At 35.4% G+C, this 21,544-nt stretch overlaps 3 protein-coding genes across 11 annotated transcripts; all 3 read left to right on the top strand.

Annotated features, from left to right (window-relative positions):
• Positions 1-990: 990 nt before the first annotated feature.
• Positions 991-7,763, top strand: LOC124938778 (epidermis-specific secreted glycoprotein EP1-like). Its single transcript, XM_047479283.1, has 2 exons — positions 991-2,187; positions 7,375-7,763. The coding sequence occupies exons 1-2, from the start codon at positions 1,022-1,024 to the stop codon at positions 7,541-7,543; spliced, it is 1,335 nt and encodes a 444-aa protein (XP_047335239.1). The 5' UTR covers positions 991-1,021; the 3' UTR covers positions 7,544-7,763.
• Positions 7,764-13,053: 5,290 nt separating this feature from the next.
• On the top strand, positions 13,054-16,343 carry LOC124938800 (E3 ubiquitin-protein ligase CCNB1IP1 homolog). 7 transcript variants are annotated; one of them, XM_047479311.1, is made up of 10 exons: positions 13,054-13,320; positions 13,482-13,565; positions 14,401-14,522; positions 14,604-14,676; positions 14,841-14,886; positions 14,994-15,024; positions 15,183-15,438; positions 15,531-15,691; positions 15,774-16,053; positions 16,133-16,343. In XM_047479311.1, the coding sequence occupies exons 3-10, from the start codon at positions 14,453-14,455 to the stop codon at positions 16,137-16,139; spliced, it is 924 nt and encodes a 307-aa protein (XP_047335267.1). In that variant the 5' UTR covers positions 13,054-13,320; positions 13,482-13,565; positions 14,401-14,452; the 3' UTR covers positions 16,140-16,343. The 7 variants fall into 7 exon arrangements, with proteins under 7 accessions (XP_047335267.1, XP_047335268.1, XP_047335269.1 ...); XM_047479312.1 differs by having other exon boundaries at positions 15,795-16,053; XM_047479307.1 differs by having other exon boundaries at positions 13,055-13,320; positions 15,765-16,053; positions 16,133-16,342.
• A 1,215-nt stretch (positions 16,344-17,558) lies between these two features.
• On the top strand, positions 17,559-20,681 carry LOC124937874 (zinc finger BED domain-containing protein RICESLEEPER 2-like). 3 transcript variants are annotated; one of them, XM_047478204.1, is made up of 3 exons: positions 17,559-17,740; positions 18,369-20,380; positions 20,481-20,681. In XM_047478204.1, exons 2-3 carry the CDS (start codon positions 18,397-18,399, stop codon positions 20,534-20,536), a joined length of 2,040 nt encoding a protein of 679 aa, XP_047334160.1. In that variant the 5' UTR covers positions 17,559-17,740; positions 18,369-18,396; the 3' UTR covers positions 20,537-20,681. The 3 variants fall into 3 exon arrangements, with proteins under 3 accessions (XP_047334160.1, XP_047334158.1, XP_047334159.1); XM_047478202.1 differs by having other exon boundaries at positions 17,561-17,740; positions 20,475-20,681; XM_047478203.1 differs by lacking the exon at positions 17,559-17,740 and adding an exon at positions 17,776-17,790 and having other exon boundaries at positions 20,475-20,681.
• Positions 20,682-21,544: the final 863 nt, after the last annotated feature.

The following is a 21,544-nucleotide window of genomic DNA, read 5'->3' on the forward strand; positions in this document are numbered from 1 at the left end:
TTGTGCTAGCCTGGTAGGCCTGGTCCTTAGTTTATTTATTTTTAGATTATTTCAATTTTGCTTGTACTCATAAATTATGATTAAATTTGGTTACAACGAGATCAAAATATTATATTTTTATATTAAAAATATATATATAATTTAATTTTAATTATTTTTAATCGTATTATGTTATGCATTCCAATTATTTATAAAAAAATATGTATATATAAATAATTTTATTAAAGAATTTTGTTTTAAATGGTAAAAAAACCGCTCCATATGCTACAGAAATTATCCATCCGAAAATTATACTTCCGAATTTTAAATTGAGCGTTAATTGTGTATATACCTAAATTAACATCTATTTTTTTATATATATCTTCGTTCCATGCAACACAAAATTATGATATTAACTTGTGATTTTTTTCAATTAAATTAATCTTATAAATTCTTATTTTCAAACAAGTGATATGTCATATAAATCTTCAAATTTCCAATCCTACATTTAGAAAGTCCACATTTGTCCGCACACAGGAATTGACCCAACATTTCTCAATAATCATTTAGCATTCCTTATATAAAAAATACATTTTATCTAACAAAGTGGCAACCACCCAACATTGATTTATTTCAATATTTTTAACAATGTGGGGTATTTAAAAAAAATAATAATAATAAAATTAATTGTTTAGCACATGGTAAGGGACCGGTTGGTTTTGATATCATGAATTCCATGAATTGACACGTATAGTTATCCAGTTGGCAAACGGAACAACGGACACTATTCACCCATTTAAAGTTTAATAATTTAAATTTTAAACTAAATCACAAAATATTATTTATTTTTAAGCAAAAATATTAACCCCTTCAAATAAATGGAATTGATGTGGATAGAATTATTTTTAATAAATATATTCTCAAATTAATAATTGCTTTGTTTTCTCTACATAAACTAATATACAAATATTTGAAGAATTACATTGAAAATCATGAGGCTATTATAAATACATGTCTACCAAAAAGGATTCAACACCCAATCATGTATTCTTCTTCTTCTTCTTCCTCCTTGAAACTCTTCACCATTGTTATTCTCATCATCTTCTTCTGCTCCCCATCCAACTCCGCCGGCGTCCCTAAAGATAAAACTTTTAAATTTGTTAATGAAGGAGAAATCCCCGACATTAACGTTGAGTATGTTGCCGATTTCAGACCGTTCACCGGTTCCAGTTCCGTATCAAACGCACCCTTCCAGCTCGGTTTCTACAATACTACCCCCAACGCCTTCACCCTCGCCATGAAAATAGGCGTTCCCCGCTCCGAATCACTCCGTCGATGGGTCTGGGAAGCCAATCGCGGCAACCCCGTCAAGGAAAACGCCACCTTTTCCTTTGGCAGTGACGGAAACCTCGTTCTCGCCGAAGCCGACGGTCGGATCAAGTGGCAGACCGACACCGCCAATAAGGGCGTCGTGGACTGTCAACTCCTCCCTAACGGCAATTTGGTGTTGGTTGATTCCAAAGGCAAATTTGTTTGGCAGAGCTTTGATTTTCCAACCGACACCCTTTTGGTAGGACAATCTCTTCGTGCCGGTGGAGTAAACAAACTTGTGAGTCGAGCTTCAGTTAAAGAGAATTCAAATGGGGCTTATAGCATGGTGTTGGAGCCGAATAAAGGGTTATCTTGGTTCTACAAATCCCCAAATTCTCCAAATCCCCTGCTTTACTTTTCGTCATCATTTTGGGAATTCGGGTTCGTTGTCCCTGGTGAATCAATAAAGTTTGATATCAGGACTGAAACAGATACTTCAGATGTCCTGATTAGAAACTACCTATCATTGGGTCGATTTCTGGCATGGACAAATTATAACGCAACGTATTCATTTCTGCGATTGGGAATAGACGGAAGGCTGAGAATATTCACTTACAATGATAAAGTTGACAGTTCGGCCTGGGAGGAGGTTTTCACTCAGTTTATTAACGATAAATGGCACCCAGAAGATGATCAAGAGTGTCAATTGCCGGAGAAGTGTGGGAAGTTTGGGTTGTGCAGCAAGAACCAATGCGTGGCTTGCCCGACCGAGAAGGGACTGTTGGGGTGGAGCGAGGAGTGCGAGTTGAAGAAGGTGAGTTCGTGCAAACCTGTTGATTTCCATTACTATAAGCTTGAGGGGGTGGAGCATTTCGTCAGCCAATTCACGAGGGGAAGTTCGTGTTAGGAATTTCAAGTTGAATAATACTTCCTATTGAAATCAATTGATCTGATTAATTTCACAAGTCAACCAAATCATACTAGCAGATCAGCAAAGTAATAAAGAACACCAGATTTACGTGGAAAACCCTCTCAACACGGAGGGTAAAAAACCACGGGGCAAAACCAACAGATTTCACTAATCAGTAAGAAACCGATACAATTGTTCTTCTCAACTTTAAACCTAAAGTTGAGGTATACATACAGAGAAACTAATTTCATTCAAACCCAAACAAATCTAGGTTTGAGAAAACATGAAATTCCCTTTACAAGTAAGAGAGAAATGAACCTGAGGGTAATCAAGACAAAGAAGGTGATACTCTGTTCTCCTTCTCTTCTTCTTCCTCTATATCTTCTTCCCTTCTTCTTCCTCTGTATTTTCTTCACTCTGTTTCTCTTGATCTCTTCACAGAACTCTCTCTGAAAATTGTGGTAGAGAGAGAAACAAAATTAGGGTTTATTTGGTTTTATATTGCCTAATTGGGCTGGACCCATAAGGCCCAACAATCTCCCCCTCCAGCCCACGGAGAGAGGCACACCGATCTTCAAGTCATCACTTGGTATTCACGCCGACAAACCGACAACAAAGCTCAAACTTGTCTTTTGGAACTATCTTCGTAAACATGTCTGATGGATTCTTATCAGTGTGAATTTTCTTCAGCTTCATCTGCTGGCTTTCTATTGCATCTCTTAACCAATGAAATCTCACATCAATATGCTTAGTTCTGGAATGATATGTAGCATTCTTGCTCAAATCTATAGCACTCTGGCTATCACAGAAAACAACTGCATCTTCTTGTTGCATACCAAGCTCCAAGAGAAATCTAATCAACCACAATAGCTCTTTACCAGCTTCAGTGGCTGCAATGTATTCTGCTTCTGTGGTTGACAAAGCCACACATTTCTGCAGTTTGGATTGCCATGACACGGCTCCCCCTGCAAAAGTAAACACATAACCTGAAGTGGATTTTCTGTGATCCAGATCTCCAGCCATATCAGAATCAGTGTAACCTTCTAGCACATATTCACCATTTCCAAAACTCAAACACAAATTGGAAGTGCCTCTTAGATATCTAAGAATCCATTTCACTGCTTCCCAATGTTGTTTTCCTGGATTAGAAAGGAATCTGCTTACCACACCGACTGCATAAGCTATATCTGGCCTAGTGCAAACCATTGCATACATCAAACTCCCTACAGCTGAGGAGTATGGCACACTTGACATTTCATCCTTTTCTTTTTCTGTTGATGGACACAACTTCTTGCTCAATTTCAAATGGCTAGGAAGTGGACAACTTACTTTCTTTGCTCCTTGCATGTTGAATCTTTCAAGCACCCTTTCAATGTACTTCTCTTGTGACAACCAAAGTCTCTTAGCCTTTCTGTCACGAGTAATCTTCATGCCCAATATCTGGCGTGCTTGACCCATGTCTTTCATTTCAAATGTCTTGGACATCTCTTTCTTCAACATAGCTATAAACAGAGCATCCTGTCCTGCAATCAACATATCATCAACATAAAGTAAAAGGATTATAAATTTTCCATTAGGAAATCTTTTGAAGAAAACACATGGATCTGCCTTGGTTTTCTGGTACCCATGACTCATCATAAAGGAGTCAAATTTCTTGTACCACTGTCTCGGGGCTTGTTTCAAACCATATAGACTCTTCTTCAATTTGCAAACCATGTTTTCTTTTTCTTTCACTTCAAATCCCTCTGGTTGCACCATATAGATCTCTTCTTCAAGGTTACCATGAAGGAATGCGGTTTTTACATCAAGTTGTTCAAGTTCAAGATCTAGGCCAGATACTAGACCTAACACTGCACGAATGGAAGTCATCTTTACCACTGGTGAGAAAATTTCCCCAAAGTCGATGCCCTGTTTCTGTCCAAAACCCTTTACGACCAGTCGGGCTTTGTACTTCATAAGTTCTCCATTTTCATCTCTCTTTAGCTTGAACACCCATTTATTTCTCAAGGCCTTTCTGCCCTTAGGAAGCTCCACAAGCTCATATGTGTCATTTTCTTGCAATGACTTCATCTCGTCTTTCATTGCATCATGCCACTTAACTTTGTCTTTATGAGCTTGTGCCTCCTGAAAACTTTCTGGCTCTCCTTCTTCTGTCAACAGGATATACTCTGAAGAAGGGTATCTTTTAGAAGGTTGGTGCTCTCTCTCAGACCTTCTTAATGGGGGCTCTTCTGGCTCCTCTTGACGATGTTGCTCCCCCTGCTCAGGAACACCATAAACACTCTCATCATCATTACTACCATTCATGTCAGAGGTTTCCTCAGTGGCTTCTTCATTTTGTTCATCTTCATCCGTTACTGTTGACTGTACATGTGAAGGAATTGGTATGAGTTCTATGGACTCATCAACCCTCTCTGACTTCTCAATTATTTCTGGACTTATCCCTGTCTGACCTTCAAAGAACACAACATCTCTGCACCTGACAATTCTCTTCTTTTCTGAGTCCCATAACCTGTACCCAAATTCTTCATTTCCATATCCAAGGAAAATACATGGAGTTGCTTTATCATCCAACTTGGATCTTTGTTCCTTTGGAATATGCACATATGCTTTGCATCCAAACACCCTTAGATGTGAGTATGAAACATTCTTCTTAGACCATACTGTTTCTGGTATCTCGAATTTCAAAGGAACAGATGGCGACCTGTTTATGAGATAGCAGGCTGTGCGAACTGCTTCTCCCCAAAACTGTTTTGGCAACTTTGCCATCTTCAGCATGCATCTCACCTTTTCTACAATGGTGCGATTCATTCTCTCAGCCACACCATTGTGCTGCGGAGTTCCAGGCACTGTCTTCTCATGTCGAATACCATATTTGGTACAATATGTTTTAAATTCCTTGGAGGTATACTCTCCCCCGTTATCAGAGCGAAGACATTTCAGCTTACTGTCTGTCTCTCTTTCTACCATGACATGGAACTCTTGAAAGTAATTGAATACCTGGTCTTTTGTTCTCATAAAATAAACCCACACCTTTCTAGACGCATCATCAATAAATGTTAAAAAATATCGATTGCCACCCAATGACTCCACTTCAAAAGGACCACACACATCAGAATAAATCAAGTCTAACACATTATGTTTTCTTTCTGATGTCTGACTAAAAGAGACTCGATGTTGCTTACCAAATGGGCAGTAGTCGCATAGATCCAGAACCTCATCTTTGGTTGAGGGGATGTGCAGCTTCCTCACCAGAATTCGCAGCCCTTTCTCACTCATGTGGCCAAGGCGTTGATGCCACAGATTTAGAGAGCTTTCAGCTTGTACTGCATTCAGATCATCTTTGAGTACCTTCACATGTGTTCTGTACAATGAATGCTACGACTTCCCTTTTGCTACAATCATTGATCCTTTGCTGAGTTTCCATTCACCACCACCAAGATAATGCTTGAATCCATCTTTGTCCAATGCATCACCTGATATCAAATTTAGACGTAAATCAGGAATATGCCGCACATCTTTCAGTGTTAACCGATGCCCCTGTTCTGTCTGCAAATAAATGTCACCAATACCCACAATGCTTGAGTGACTAGTATTACCCATCTTCACTGTACCAAGATCTCCAGCCTTGTACGTGGTGAAGAACTCTTTATTCGGTGTAGCATGATAGCAAGCACCTGTATCAACTATCCACTCAACTCCTTGGTGATCTTCTACATGTAGATATTGTTCCTTTTCACAAGAAAGAATAACTACATCCTCTGCAGTTACTGTGGCTGTGGTATTTCTGTTTTCATCATCTTTCTTCTGATTTTTGCCTTCATTCTGTAGTCTTTTCCAGGCTCTACAATTTTTCTTCATGTGACCTTCTTTACCACAGTGATAACATTCTCTCCCCTTAGATTTTGATCTGCCTCTTGACTTGCTATGGCCTCTTGATTGTTGTCGGTGTTCAGCTCTTCCCCTGTTCTCTGTGACTAGGGCCTGTGCACTATTTGTATTAGTTGACTTCCTTCTTGTCTCCTCATTGAACAAGCTGCTAGTAACTATACTCATAGTAAGCACACCATTCGGAGCTGCATTACTAACAGTCACAACCAATGTCTCCCAACTGTCAGGCAATGATCCCAATAGCAATAAGGCTTGTAGCTCATCTTCTAAGGTCATCTCCATCACTGATAATTGATTAATCAAGCTCTGGAACTCGTTTAAATGCTCAGCAACACCTGTGCCTTCTCTAAATTTCAGATTTACCAACTTTCGGATCAGAAACGCTTTGTTACCTGCCGTCTTCTGCTCATACAATGACTCTAGCTTCTTCCATAGCTCATGAGCACTTTTCTCACTTGCTACATGGTGATAAACACTATCATCAAGCCATTGTCTGATTGTGCCGACTGCTTTCCGGTTCAGTTTTATCCAATCAGCTTCAGCCATCTCTTTTGGCTTTGCACTATCTCCTTCAACTGGCTCATACAGATCCTTACAATAAAGGATGTCCTCCATTTTGGATTTCCAAATCTGCCAGTTATTGTTTGTCAGCCTGATCATAGTGCTACTGCCTTCCATCTGAACCTGAGGGAAAAACACTCTTCAATAGAAAGTAAACCTAACAGCTCTGATACCACTTGTTAGGAATTTCAAGTTGAATAATACTTCCTATTGAAATCAATTGATCTGATTAATTTCACAAGTCAACCAAATCATACTAGCAGATCAGCAAAGTAATAAAGAACACCAGATTTACGTGGAAAACCCTCTCAACACGGAGGGTAAAAAACCACGGGGCAAAACCAACAGATTTCACTAATCAGTAAGAAACCGATACAATTGTTCTTCTCAACTTTAAACCTAAAGTTGAGGTATACATACAGAGAAACTAATTTCATTCAAACCCAAACAAATCTAGGTTTGAGAAAACATGAAATTCCCTTTACAAGTAAGAGAGAAATGAACCTGAGGGTAATCAAGACAAAGAAGGTGATACTCTGTTCTCCTTCTCTTCTTCTTCCTCTATATCTTCTTCCCTTCTTCTTCCTCTGTATTTTCTTCACTCTGTTTCTCTTGATCTCTTCACAGAACTCTCTCTGAAAATTGTGGTAGAGAGAGAAACAAAATTAGGGTTTATTTGGTTTTATATTGCCTAATTGGGCTGGACCCATAAGGCCCAACAGTTCGGTGAATGAGATGGATTGTGGGAAGAAGTGCACAAGTGATTGTAAGTGTTTGGGGTATTTCTATTACAGAGAGAGCTCTAGATGTTGGAATGTGTTTGATATTAAGACACTTAAGAAGGTGTCTAATTCCAGTCATGTTGGTTATATCAAGGTTTCCAACAAATGATTGAATCGAGCACATGCATACAAAATAAGGATGAAGTAGATTGATATCGATCTATCCCTACTTCTTTTTCCACTTAATATCATAATTCGGTTTCCTGTTTGTAATAATTAATATTCAGAATTCAAATAACTCCTTAAATAATTTTCTCTCTTAAAATTAATTAGTGGGTAAAGCTTCAAATTCCTGCATGACTTTGGTCGTTTATTTTTCCTTTGCCTTGTCTATTATTTGCCTGTTGTTTTCACTGACTCTCCCATGTGTTCGTGTTTTTTAGACATTAATTTGTGGAAGCAATAAATTTTTTTCCAGAAAAATCAAAATAATAATTCGGGGTTAGAAATTTTCAACTTTTTTCAAAAACATTAGTTAAAACTTAAAATTCAACTTCTTATATAAAAGAGTAATTCTCATAAATTAGTGTATCGAACCAGTTTGATTGTTAAAATTATGTAGGACTCTCAAATTGTTTTGTTTTTAGGATATTTTCTAAAAACACAAACTTCACATCTAACCATTTTAAAAACACAGTTTTTCTAATTCTTACACAAACAAGTTTATTTTTCTATATAAAAAACTTGATTTTATCGTCCAACTAACCAAGATCAAAGAAGCTCCAAATTGTTAAGTTTTGGTCTCCTATGATCAAACTTTAAAAAAAAAAACTAAGGATTTATGTAGGGTTTAGTCCATTTTTTATTATTATTATTAATGATCAGATCTGTATATGTATAAATCTATTAAAAATAATACGATAAATTCCTATGATATAAATCTAATTAAAGGATAAAGGAGCATGTGTGATCACGTGCAAGCATCAGAGTGCCATATATATTTATGTTTATGTTTATCTTGCCGTTTGTCATTGCATATATATTAAGGAAGTAGATAAGCTAGCGATGGACACGTTTGTTTGTTTGTTTGTTTGTTGGTGTTTATCATGAAAGTATGTATGTATGTACGTAAGTAGGATAAGGTTAACGAAGAAGCTTTATCCATATAATAATAATAATAATATCGGCCGACTCAATAATTAGATGAGAAGTAGTAGACCACCTCGTACGTGGCATGCATGCATGCCATAAAAGCTAGTCATTTGTGAAACGTGGCATGTTTTTCTAGATATCTCTCTCTATATATATAATGCATGAGTACCAGTAAGTAACTAATATAAGGAATATTTGAAAGAGGTAGCAGTGAAACCCTAGCTAGCTAATAATTCGATGTCGGGTGCACGAGGAGCAGTAGAGTCACCGGAATTGCTGATTAAGACTTCGTACGAATCGGTGGTGGTGGAGGCTGGAGCTGGAAATAACAAGAAGAAGAGATTCGACATTCACTCTACAGAAGACGAGGGTCCCATTCAGGTAGTCGACATAGATTATGAAACTCATGACGATCATCATCAGCAGCAACAGCAGGATAACAACGAAGACGACGGCGTCGGAAAAGAACACCGGAGTGATCAGAAGCAGCAGCAGCAGCCGATCAGAGATCATGTAGTAGGTCTCACCGAATCCGGTTAAAACTAGCTAGCTAGTTAATTAATTATATATCACCTAATTATCTATCTCACTCCAACGACTCTACTTTCTGCTTTCAATATGAATAATATAGACGTTACCTAGCCAGCTAGCAGAATCTACTACATGTACAGTAGCTAGCTTGCTAGCTAGGTTGGTGCTTGCTTTGTCTACATATATACTACTGTATAGTACTGTATCTATATGTATGTATGTTTTCTTGGGATGTTTTCTTTTCAAGATCAGTTTTAGTGCAGCTTGTTTCCAAACGTTTATTTAAGATTTTTATTAATTGTTTTTGAAAAAAATGTTTTTTTTTTTGAATTTGATGAACAAAATTTTGAGCATGGGATTGAGATAAGAGTACTTGTCCATGCACCCTTGCCAAGATCTACTTTTCTTGTCCTCCGGGGACATCAGATAAAGTTCTTACTTTTTTGGCCAGTCCAGGGAAATTAAAAAGTTTAAGTCACCAAGTTTTTGTTCTCATAACTTCAAATAACTCAAGAATATCAAATAAGCCCCTACCTTTTGATACAAATAAATCATTAAAACTGAAGAAATAAAAATTGAAATTGTTAATGAGCTGTAAATTAATGTTTGTTAGTTAATTTGTTCTCACCGGTAAATGGGTTATATTGTTCAGAGTAAATGATATTTTTAACTCATTTTAAAGTCCCCATTAGTTTTAGTTTCTGTGGGAGTTTTTCTTTTACTTAATTTGATTTTGTGCCTTTATATAATTAATCTGAACAAAACATTACTGAGGAAGAATAAGTTGTTCCAGCTCGATTACCAAAACAAGTCCATTTTCGAAGTATTTTTCCTTTCGCTACTTTTACGCAAAATATCAATCTTATATAGCATATGAGATGGACATTCATATGATAATTGGGTCTTCCCAAATCATCAAAAGCAGATAAATTCCAGTCTGAAAATCCTCCTTTTTTTTTCTTTCTCTGCTTTTAAAAGACAACAATTATAGAGAGTGTGGGGTCGATTTATTATTCAAAATTCAAAGACTTGTTAAGCCATTTGCTCAAATTATAGTATTCAAATAAAACCCAATTATTAATTAATTAAGCAGCATATTATAACTAGCTATGAGCTAGATGGAAGAAATTAAACGAGAATGTTAAAGGTTACAATTAATTAATATATATGAGAACTTAATTTGAAGCAAAGAATGAGGGTTCTAATGAAGCAGGTGCAACGTGGAGCTTTATTATTAACATTGAGCTTGCGAAGTTTGGAGAGCATGTGATCGTCGGAGCAGATGTTTCCGGTAAAGGAATCGAAGAACACTCTTCTTGGAACTGCCGGAGACCAAAGCAAGCTGCTATCATTAATATCATAATCCAACTCCGAACAGTTGTAGTAATCGTCGACGTCGTCCGTGTACTTTTGTAGGAGTCTCTCCGAGACCGTCTTAGAAACCGTCTGGACCGTTGTAGCTGAAGATGATGATGACAAATCATCACCATCATGATCTACAGATGACATGGCAATCATTGATCGATCAAGAGAATATGATGATGATGAATGATGATAATATATACGTGGTCGCCGTCTTATAAAGATTTGAAGTAAGGAAGGGAGAATAAAGTGTAAACAAATAGGTAGAGTTAAAATTAAACAATTGAATAATGGATGGATTGATTGATTGATTGATGCTTAAAATTTAAGGATCCACGCCACCCAGTACGTACTGTCAAGTTAAGTTAAGATATGGATATGTCATATAATTTCTTTTTTACTTTTTGCATGCATGACAAGAAGAATTTATATACAAATAGCGACCCATCAAACCAATTATATATGCTTTTTACATCACAGACAAAGGGCATAGGGCAAAGGGAATTCTCACTGACGACTAACCCAGAAATAATGTCTTGGAAATCCGACACACCTTTTTTTTTTTTTATATATATATTCCTCTCTTTTTACTTCTCTCATGGCCCTATCAGCTTATTTGTAAATAATCTATGAATTATTTTACTTTTTACATTCAATAATAAGGGTTCTCTAGATCATCAAGCTAGCTAGGGTCATTCTTTAATTTCTTGTACCAAGTTGATCAAATAATAATCTTGTTTAACAACTAAAGAGAAACAACTAATTAAAAATATCAAATTTCGATTTTTCCTTTATCTAACAGACTTATAAGCTTTATGACTGAAAACACCGTTCAAAATGTAGCTTTAATTTAGCCTTTAGGAGTTACGAATAAGCTAAACCGATGAAACAAATCTGAAACTTATTTATTTTTTCCTCTCTATTCTTTTTTTTTTTTTTTGTCCAATTAATACCACTCTTTAATTATAACCATATAAGCAATTGGATATACAAAACATTGTGACATTTAACCTAGCTAAACTAAGTTTGGATCCCTCTATAACTAAAGCCTACTCTGAATATGCCTAACAAGTCATGGGCTAGCTAGGGCAGACACCCAATAACCACGATTCTGAGTATTCCCATCAAGTCAGGGGCTAGGACAGACACACCCAACCCAAGCACCCAATGCCAATAATAACCTAGGCTAATAAAGTTTGCAAAAATGACCAGGCCTTGGTAATTTCCCAAAAAGTGTCGTTATTAGGGTCATTTCGTCAAATTTCCCGCCTCTCCACTATATCTATATTTTGTCATTCTCATCCATTATTTTCATCCCTTACAATGGTTTGACTATTATCACTCCAATTCTTATTCTGTCTTCCAAATTTATTACATTATTTTAATAATTTCATAAAAAAAAATATTGTTTTCAAACTTACTATCTTCTTTTAATTTGTTGTTTTGTTGTAAAAAGAAAATAAAAAATCTACGGGCAGCACAAACGTAAGTCATCCTATAATCGGCCGGGTGTATCACAATTCACAATACAGCAATGAAGGATAATATAAAGATATTTGATTAAGTTTATAATTGACTATAAGTTGTTATTAAGTGATACAATAATTTTAGCAAAAATAATTATGAAAATAAATAAAAATACATTTAAATGAATTAAAAATAAGTAGTGATTTTTCTTTTTTATTCTAATAATAAAATTAACTCTCATTTTCTACCCAAACTCTTCTTGTTAGTTAGCTAAAATAGCTTAATGATCTAATGGTTATATATAAAAGGAAGAGTGTGTCAAAATAAAATAAAATAAATTATTTCAATTAGCTAGATTTCATTAATGATTAAAAAAGTTATTACTTAGAACGTTTATGAAATTCATGATGACGTGAAGATATACAAAATTAAGTTAAGTTTAGCATATATATTATTTTAGTGAGACTAAAATTTAAAAGTGAAATTAGTGAAAGAGACTCTTAATTTTATAGGGAGTCTTGTGAGATTTTTGTAGCATGGAACAAAGATATTTATGAGAAGATTGACAATTTATAAGCACATACTCAATTAACATTTTGTGCAAAAATTAGGAGGATAATTTCCGTTGAATAATTTCGACGATCCATAATAATGAGATAAAAAAACATGACTAGTCTTTGAGACTTACCAATTGTTTTTACAAGCAACATTAACAAAGTAAGATCTCGTCTGAAAGAGAAATGAGTGAATATTGCCTAATGCGGAATTTTTCAAAAAGAATCGAAGACCTTTAACTTATCAACTTGCCTTTATATATATGCATAAAAAATGTTACATTATGATAATTCATTGTCGTATATGTCACAAAAATATGAAAACGACAGCTCATTCAATTGTGCATTGTTAAGAAGTTGATAGTATTTAAGACTTTTGTAAAGTATGAGTGATGATGCAGTCATTGGGTAATTGTTAAAAAATTGGGTAATTGTTGAGAAATTTAGATTGAGGTATTATTTTGAGAGAAAAATTACTGAACTTTTAATAATCATAATTTAAGGTTTCGTATCATTCATTTTGATATTATTGTTTTTCATATTTTGTGAATTTTTTATCATTCATTTCATTTGTGAACTTTTAATTTTCCTCCATCTCCGAAACTTAGACTGATAATACATTCCATTCCACTGCCTTACAGACTAGAAAGATTGAGTTTAAGATCGCTGAAATCGACCGTTCAACTTTGAATTGTTCACTCATAGTTAAATTTAGGTTACTTTCAACGAAGAAAGAGTTGCTAGAAGGCACTGAATTCTTAGTCTTCGCGTTTCTCGATTGGAGTTGGAATTTCACACGTTTTCGTCGTCAACTATCTTCATCCGACCTGCTATATATCTTTTTCCTAAGCACTTCTTGTCGCGAGAATATAGAATGCAGGTAAAGTTGTTCAGTGCGACTGTTTGTGGATCGAAATTCTGAATCTATTTGAACATCACGTTCAGTTTTGCGGTCATTTCAATGATCTTTCATGCAGCATTTGTAGTTTTTGATCGCTCATACCATGCTTAGTTGACGAATCTTGTTATGCTGTTTTGAAGTTGCAGGAATTGATTGCCGAAGGTTCCAGAAAGTATAACACATGCTCTCCATAAGTGATCTGTGATTCGACTTCTTGGAAACAGGTTATTCTAGCTCCTGTTGATATATAACAAATTGAATCTAGGATTATGTTTAAGATAATGTAAACAGAGTTGATTTTTTTACCAATAGTTTTGTGTAGTATTTGAATTGTGAAGTTGATCATTCTGAAAAGCTTGTGTTTCTTGATTATGATGATAACTCTTTGCCACAGATGCATCTCCATTCAACTTGAGATACTGTATCTATTCAATCTGGAGAATTCTGTTCAATCATTTTTGGATCATTTCATTCATTTTTATCTTTTATAGTTTTGAGTTGTGTTAATTTGATGCTAGTATCTATTCATATCATTACTCTGGAGAATCATATTACTTTCATGTCTCTCTGGTTTAGATTACAATATGAGAAATGTGTCTGTGTTATTGCATCCCAGGGACACACAATGTAGGAAATTGTTACTTTCTTTAACTAGCCATGACAAACTTTGTATCTTTCTCTGCTAAGAAGACATTGCATCAAACTGTTTCTTTGAGAATCTGAATATTTGCATTGTTATTCTTCAATAATAAATGTTTCTATGTTGGATTGTCATGTCAATTGGGAAAAAACACCACCAATTAAAGTGGATCAGGCCAAATAAATTGGCTTGCAACTTGCAAGTGCATTAAAAAATGGGAAATTCTATAGCATCTACAACAGAATTCTGGAGTCGTCTCTTTCACTATTAAATGTTGTATACCTCTTTCCTTTTCGAGAGATCTGTGCAAATTCATACATGTATATATATACAAAACCAAATTTATTTTATTATCTTTTGTTTTAGTTCCATCCTGTGGGCTGATTTTGTTACAAAAATTGGGTTTTTATTTGTTCTAGCTATTTGAGCCTTCTATTTTTACATAAAAGTAAAGAGAGTCTTCAAGCTGGAATGAGGTGTAATGTATGCTGGAGAGAACTAGAAGGACGAGCTGTTTCAACCTCCTGCGGTCACATTTTATGTATCCAGTCCACAATTATGTTTTACATATAATTAGGTAACATTTTTCACCAACATCAAGTTTACTTAACAATGTTAAAAGGCACTGAAGATGCCAGTAAGATCCTCAGTACTGATGCAGCCTGCCCAATCTGTGAACAAGTGCTCTCCAAAAGGTATGTTTCCACCAGCACTTGTTTATTTATTTATAACATGCAAACATTGTCCTTCCTGTAGTAAAAATGTGAAGACGTTGATGAAAAACATTAATTTTACTAGTACAACCTTTCTATGTTTTGAATGATGTTGTCACTTTAACCTTGTGTTTTCTCCTTCTCAGTCTTATGAAACCTGTGGATATCAATCCAAACGATGAATGGGTGAATGTAAGCTAGCTTTTCAGTTTTCTCTTAACAAATGATTAGTTGTTTTCTCAATTTGTACTGGGTATTGAAAATTTCTACAAGTTATGTATTTATTTTATTTTGTACAGATGGCTATGGCTGGGATATCTCCGCAAATATGTATCCTTTACGAAATGGTCTTACTTAGGCAATGAGACTATACTACAAATGAAGTTCAGAAACACAGTTATTTGGACAACATAAGGAGCTCATATCTTAGCAGAAAAAAGCAATTTTTGGAAATATTTCTCTGCTTTGTTTTCCTTGACCGTGTCCAGTGATGAAGAGTGCATACAAGAGCGTGATGTTCTATAACGGGCAAATGGAACTAGAGATGCAATTCAAAATGAACAGGATAGTGGCTCAGTGCAAGCAGAAATGTGAGATGATGCAAGAAAAGTTCACTGAAAAACTGGAACAGGTGCATACTGCTTATCAGAAAATGGTCAAGAAGTGCCAGATGATGGAAAAAGAAATTGAAAGCTTATCCAAAGATAAGCAAGAGCTCCAAGAGAAATTCTCTGAGAAATCCAGGTAAGGTTTTCTAATAAATAAAGCCAAGCTTCCTTGGCCTTGGGTTAACTTTTTGACAAGTTGGATATGTATATATATTTTTAAAAGCGCAGGCAAAAGAGAAAACTTGATGAGATGTATGATCAACTAAGAAGTGAATATGAAACAACGAAACGTTCTGCTATCCAGCCTGTGAGCAATTTCTATAGAACTGAGACTGATCTATTTGAAAGTCCAGCTAATATGATTTCCAATAGAGAACATGTTAGAAAAGGTAAATTAATTTGATTCTATAGAAATATGTTGTTGCTTTCTGCCTAGAAATAGTAGAGCCTTATTGGTGGCAGATTGGTCAGTTTTCACTCCTGAAACTCCAGGACCTAAAGAGGACATATGGCCAGCAGAAAGACAGACCAGCTCAAAATCTGGGACCCTTGAAATTGCTGGTGGTTCACCCATGAAATCAACTGCAGGCGTAGTTGAGCCTGGAAACAGAAACACGAGAACTACAGGTTGGCCCGGTTTTGGAGCTGGAGATGGACATGATAGTAATCATCAATCAGGGACTTTGAGGAACCTGATTCTTTCGCCATTGAAAAGGCCTCAGCTCTCGCGTAACCGCCCTCAGCTTTTCACGTAAGTCACAAACAGTACTGGTACTATAAATTTTTGCCATTTGTCTACCTGACATAATATGTTATTTGTTTCTTTCCAGTCTGTAGAGATGAACAACAGAACAGTTTTACTATAACATATGAACAGTAAAGCATCTGGAGGAGGAAGAGGAGGAGTATTATTGCACTAATTCTGTTTGTCCATTCATTCACTTTTGTAGCATTTGTTTTGGTGTTTTAATATCTCTTAATATTTCTGTCTGTATACTTTAACCAAGCTTCCTTATCAGAATGTATTACTAATATGCTACTAAATACTAGTAATATTATGAGTAAGTAAATAGTAATATTATAAGTTACTAAGGTACTTAAAATGATAATAGTGAAGGCTTAAGCATATAATATATAATAGGAGTTTCCATCACTCATTTTTTTAAATGGTCAATAATATTATGAAATTTATAGTCTATTTAACAATTATAAATAAAAATCAAACAAACAAAAATATTAATATATTGTAAAGATCCTCTAAAATTTTAAAACTTTTTTTTAATGATTTGTTATGATAAGATAAAATCATCTATCTAAAAAATATATTATCAAGGAAAAGACATATAATTGACACAATACAAATAATCGATTTCCTATGGTTATAAACATACAATTTATGGGGATATAAAAAACAAATTGAAGCAAGCATTTGCACTTGCGTTCCATGAAGCCAGTATAAAAAAATTATAATGAACAATGAGATCAGAGACGGATCTATGTAAGGGGTTCGGTGGGCTGAAACCCACTCCGAAAAAAATAATATTTTTTTACGGTAAAAATGTGATCATCTTTTAATTTCTTAAAATAATTTAATATAATTCACTTTATTTCTCTAACTTATAAAAATGATAAACTTACTTTTATACCTTTCTTTTGTTTAAATTTGTTTAAGTTTATCTTAAATTCTTTTCAAGCCCACTCCAACTATAAATCTTAGGATTGTCCCGGTTTGAAATGTCGTATTCATAAGCTGGATGAGTGGATTTGTGAGCATATTAGTGAAGCAAATTCATCATATAAATAATAGATTTGAGCTAAAAATATTAAAAATAGATGATTGATATGAAAGAGAAATTAGGAGAGAATAGAGAAGAAATGAATAAAAATATACTCAGTATAGGTCAGTCTTACAAAATAATTTTGTAATTTGAGATACTAGATAAAGATATAAATAAATAATACTCTCTCCGTACAAAAATATTTTAATGAACTTAAAAAGATAAATTAATTTCCAAACAAGGCCAAATTAGTAAGCCCACCCAAACTCATAACCGGACCCTAAACCTGGGTTTGACTGCAAAAAATACGCCCTAGTCTTTCTCTCTCTACCCACAGTTTGACCGATCCAGTCTCATTCCCGTACACGTATTTCCTTTTTTAGCAGAAATATGACCCGACCCGACCCACTACAGAAAAAGAATCGTATATGACCCAATTAGTGTATACATAATACATATGTGGCGAAATCCTATCGGGTTGGCACCGAACTTCCGGAAATTGTCCGGTTCAAATTCTCCTCCCCCGAAATTATCACAATCCACAACCCCAGCATCCATCCGTCTTCTAACCCTACTTTTTTTCTTCCGGATCTTCCCATCGGACTCCGCAACCTTCGAGGACGAAACCGAATCCCCGGCAACTCCGACTGCCTTTTTCAGGTCTATTTCTCTTCTTTACCTTTCAATTCCGATCCAATTTCATCATGGACGTATGTTCCCGTCTCTTTATGTTCCTTCCACAGATACCCTTTTCTTTTCTCTTATTAAATCTGCGTTCTTTCATGTCCGTAGCCTCTATTTTTAACCGATCATGTTGGAAATAGAGCCGATCCAACTTTGCATTCTACCTTGGTTTCGTAACCCTCCTTATAACTTATTCCTGTTCAGATAATTGAAGATCTTGTGCGTCAAAATCAGACCCATTAGTTTAAAATCAAGATCAATTTGGAGTCTTGTAGCTAATATTTGATAGCAAACCCATGATCCCATAATATGGGTAATAGTAGATAGATACCTTTCATAAGAATCAAATCAACTGGTGGTGTCTCGTAATTCTGTTTGTATGTATATCCATAGCCTGAACTTTTACCATTGGTGGCTTATAGGTTCATGAGAAAAGGGATCTATCTATTCTTTTGATCATACTAAAAGTTACAATTATTTTCAGAGTTCTTATGCTGAATGATATTTGGGTATTTAATGTATTCATCTTCAAGGCTATATTACTGTTATTTGCTAAATTTTGTTCTGTAAAATATGAATTTAGCTAAAGAACTTGACTTTGCAGAGTTATTTAGCTCCCACCAACACATTTAATGGAAGTAGCAACCGAGACACCTCTGAAGAAATCAAAGAGGCTTACCTCTGTTGTGTGGAATCACTTTGAAAGAGTTAGAAAGGCTGATACTTGTTATGCGGTATGTTTGCATTGTAAAAAGAAACTCAGTGGGTCAAGCAACAGCGGGACTACCCATTTGAGAAATCATTTGGTTCGATGTCTCAAAAGGTCCAACTTCGATGTTTCTCAAATACTTTCAGCGAAAAGGAAGAAAAAGGACACTGCCCTTACCCTCACAGAGACTAACTATGATGAAGACCAAAAACAAGTTGAAATTATCTCTCCAGGAAATTTTAAGGTTAAGCAGGATCCCAAAAGAGAGGAGTCCGCCAACCATGGAGGCATGAATCTCGGAAACATCAAGTTTGATCAAGATCGTAGTAGGATGGATATTGCTCGTATGGTCATGTTACATGGCTATCCATTGGAAATGGTTGAGCATGTCGGTTTTCAAATATTTGTCAAGAACCTTCATCCCTTAATCGAAATTGCCAATGGGACAATTGCACTTGATTGTGTGACTATCTATGGGAAAGAGAAGCAAAAGGTTTATGAACTCCTTCATAATCTCCAGGGTAGAGTTAACATTGCGGTTGATATGTGGGATTCGCTCGAGAACGCAGGTTGCTTAGGTCTGACGGCATGCTACATTGATGAGGATTGGAGAATGCAGAAAAAGATTCTCAATTTCATAACCCTAGACACTTCTCACACATATGACATGCTTTCGGAAGTCATTATTAAGTGTTTGATGGATTGGGATATCGATAGGATGCTGTTCTCAATGACTTTCGACAATTTCTCTTCCTACGACGATACTGCTGTCAAAATCAAAGACTGGCTATCTCAAAACAAGCCCCTGTTAAAAGATGGCCAGTTCTTCGATATTCGATGTGGCACACACGTTCTAAGGTCTATGGTTCAGGATGCTTTTGAAGCGATTCATTTGATAACCGATAAGATTCGGGAAAGCATTAGGTTTGTGAAATGCTCTCAAGCGAATCAAGAGAAGTTTAATGAAGTCGCTAAAGAAGTCGGAATCGATACCACGAAGAAGCACATGTTCGTCGACTGCCCAGTTCAATGGAATTCAACCTACAACATGCTCGAAACCGCTTTAGAATACAAGAAAGTGTTTTCTGCCCTGAAAGAACAAGAACCGGGCTATACTATGGGTTTAACTGATGAAGAGTGGGAATGGGCGACTACAATCACCGGCTATATCAAACTCTTTGTTGAAGTAATTAACGTCTTCAAAAGTAATAATCCTCTGACAGCGAATATATGCTTTCCCGAAATATGCGACGTTCACATTCATCTGATGGAATGGTGCAGGAGCTCCTATGAATTCACCCGTTCCTTAGCCTTAAAAATGAAAGCCAAATTCGACAAGTACTGGAATAAGTGCAGTTTGCCTCTGGCGGTTGCGGTTATCTTGGACCCCCGATTCAAAATGAAGCTGGTGGAATATTGTTATCCACAGATTTATGGGGAGAATGCTTCCAACAGTATAAAAGAGGTCTCTAATGGAATAAGGGGTTTGTTCAGCGAATACTGTATATGTACGAATTCAATCGATCAAGACCAGACGAAGGCTGGGAGTAGTTCATCGGGTGCTAGCAATGGTTGTAGAGATAGGTTAAGGGGCTTTGACAAGTATCTTCATGAAACTTCGCAAAGTCAAAGCATATCGTCTGATCTGGATAAGTACCTGGAAGAACCTGTCTTTCCTCGTAATTACGATTTCAATATACTGAACTGGTGGAGGGTTCATACGCCTAGATACCCTATTCTGTCTATGATGGCACGCGATATATTGGGGATTCCTGTGTCGACTTTCTCACATGAATTGGCGTTTAGTTCTGGAGGGAAAATGCTTGACCCTCAAAGAAGTTCACTTAACCCTGATATTCGAGAAGCTTTGGTTTGTGGGCAAGACTGGTTGCGAACAGAAACAGAAGGTTTAGATTTTGATCATGCATGCAATTCATTCCTGATTTAGTCATATGATATATAATAATATGTTTTGCTAACAATCTATATATATGTTTGCAGTTACAGAGAATAGCACAACTTTCATCCATAATGCTATTCCTATTGCCATGGAGCAGAGCTGAAGCAATCTATATCCAAGTGAAGTTAATGTAAATTTATCATATGCATGGCTTTTCTTATTTGTTTCGCAGACTAACAGTTAGGCGCGTTTTACTTTATCTTGTTAATGTAATATTTTGAGTGAGTTTATTTGAATTGGATTTTTAATCTGTGTGGATGATGATTGTTTCAAGGATTTTTACTAGTTAAATCAAATTCCAGAATAAAAGATAGTTAAGCTATCGCAATTTAACTTTATTTTGTCGTCTCTTTAAACGAGTTTAACTCATCTTTACTTCATATTTGTGTCCTAAAATAATACTCTTGTTTAGGAAGTCGATACTCATCTGACCAGGATCTAAGTAAGTTGAACACTTTAACTACACTTATGTTTTGTTTGTGACATCTTTTTATATTTCTGAATTGTCTTGTCTAATTCCTAAAGATTTCATTCATTTTTTCAAATTTCATAAAATACAGCAAAACAAGCTGTACACATAAATTTTTAAAAAAGAATTTGTTTATTCCAGAAAAAGATGAATATTTTTATTATATAAAGAGATTTTTTTGGGTATGAATAATCAAAAATGAAATTATTCTACTAAGAGTTACATTTCTAAATGAAATTCAAATAAGCAAGCATTTGATTAATAGTTGGTCATGTGTTTACTTTTGCCTTAGACACACTTACAAGGTCTCATTTTCAATGGAATTAGGTTTTTGGTTATGTGCTTACCAAAAATAACTAGTCAAAATTGTGAATAGATGCTAACATTTTGTGAGGCCTGCACAAACTTTTACTATTTAACTAGTTCACAAAAACTTCTTAGTAACTCGCAAACTTTATATGTTATCGAGATGGTTAGTTGTGATTTCCCGATGTAGAACAAAAGACCTAAGCCTACTAAATCATCTTGTCAAAGCAAAGTGTCTTTGTTATTACAAATTTTGAAATCTATTATCACATTCATGTTCTTTAAACAAACTTAGAGTTTTCAATGTAATTTTCAGAAAACTATGAACTAATTAAA

The sequence above is a fragment of the Impatiens glandulifera genome, chromosome 5 (assembly GCF_907164915.1).
Source record: "Impatiens glandulifera chromosome 5, dImpGla2.1, whole genome shotgun sequence".
NCBI lineage: Eukaryota > Viridiplantae > Streptophyta > Magnoliopsida > Ericales > Balsaminaceae > Impatiens > Impatiens glandulifera.

Coding starts and splice junctions, on each gene's coding strand:
- LOC124938778 (XM_047479283.1), top strand. CDS start 1,022: ATGTATTCTTCTTCTTCTTCTTCCTCCTTGAAACTCTTCACCATTGTT. Junction 2,188..7,374: donor AGCCAATTCACGAGGGGAAG/TTCGTGTTAGGA, acceptor AAGGCCCAACAG/TTCGGTGAATGAGATGGATT.
- LOC124938800 (XM_047479307.1), top strand. CDS start 14,453: ATGAGGTGTAATGTATGCTGGAGAGAACTAGAAGGACGAGCTGTTTCA. Junction 14,677..14,840: donor GAACAAGTGCTCTCCAAAAG/GTATGTTTCCAC, acceptor TCTCCTTCTCAG/TCTTATGAAACCTGTGGATA. Junction 14,887..14,993: donor CAAACGATGAATGGGTGAAT/GTAAGCTAGCTT, acceptor TATTTTGTACAG/ATGGCTATGGCTGGGATATC.
- LOC124937874 (XM_047478202.1), top strand. CDS start 18,397: ATGGAAGTAGCAACCGAGACACCTCTGAAGAAATCAAAGAGGCTTACC. Junction 20,381..20,474: donor GTTGCGAACAGAAACAGAAG/GTTTAGATTTTG, acceptor ATATGTTTGCAG/TTACAGAGAATAGCACAACT.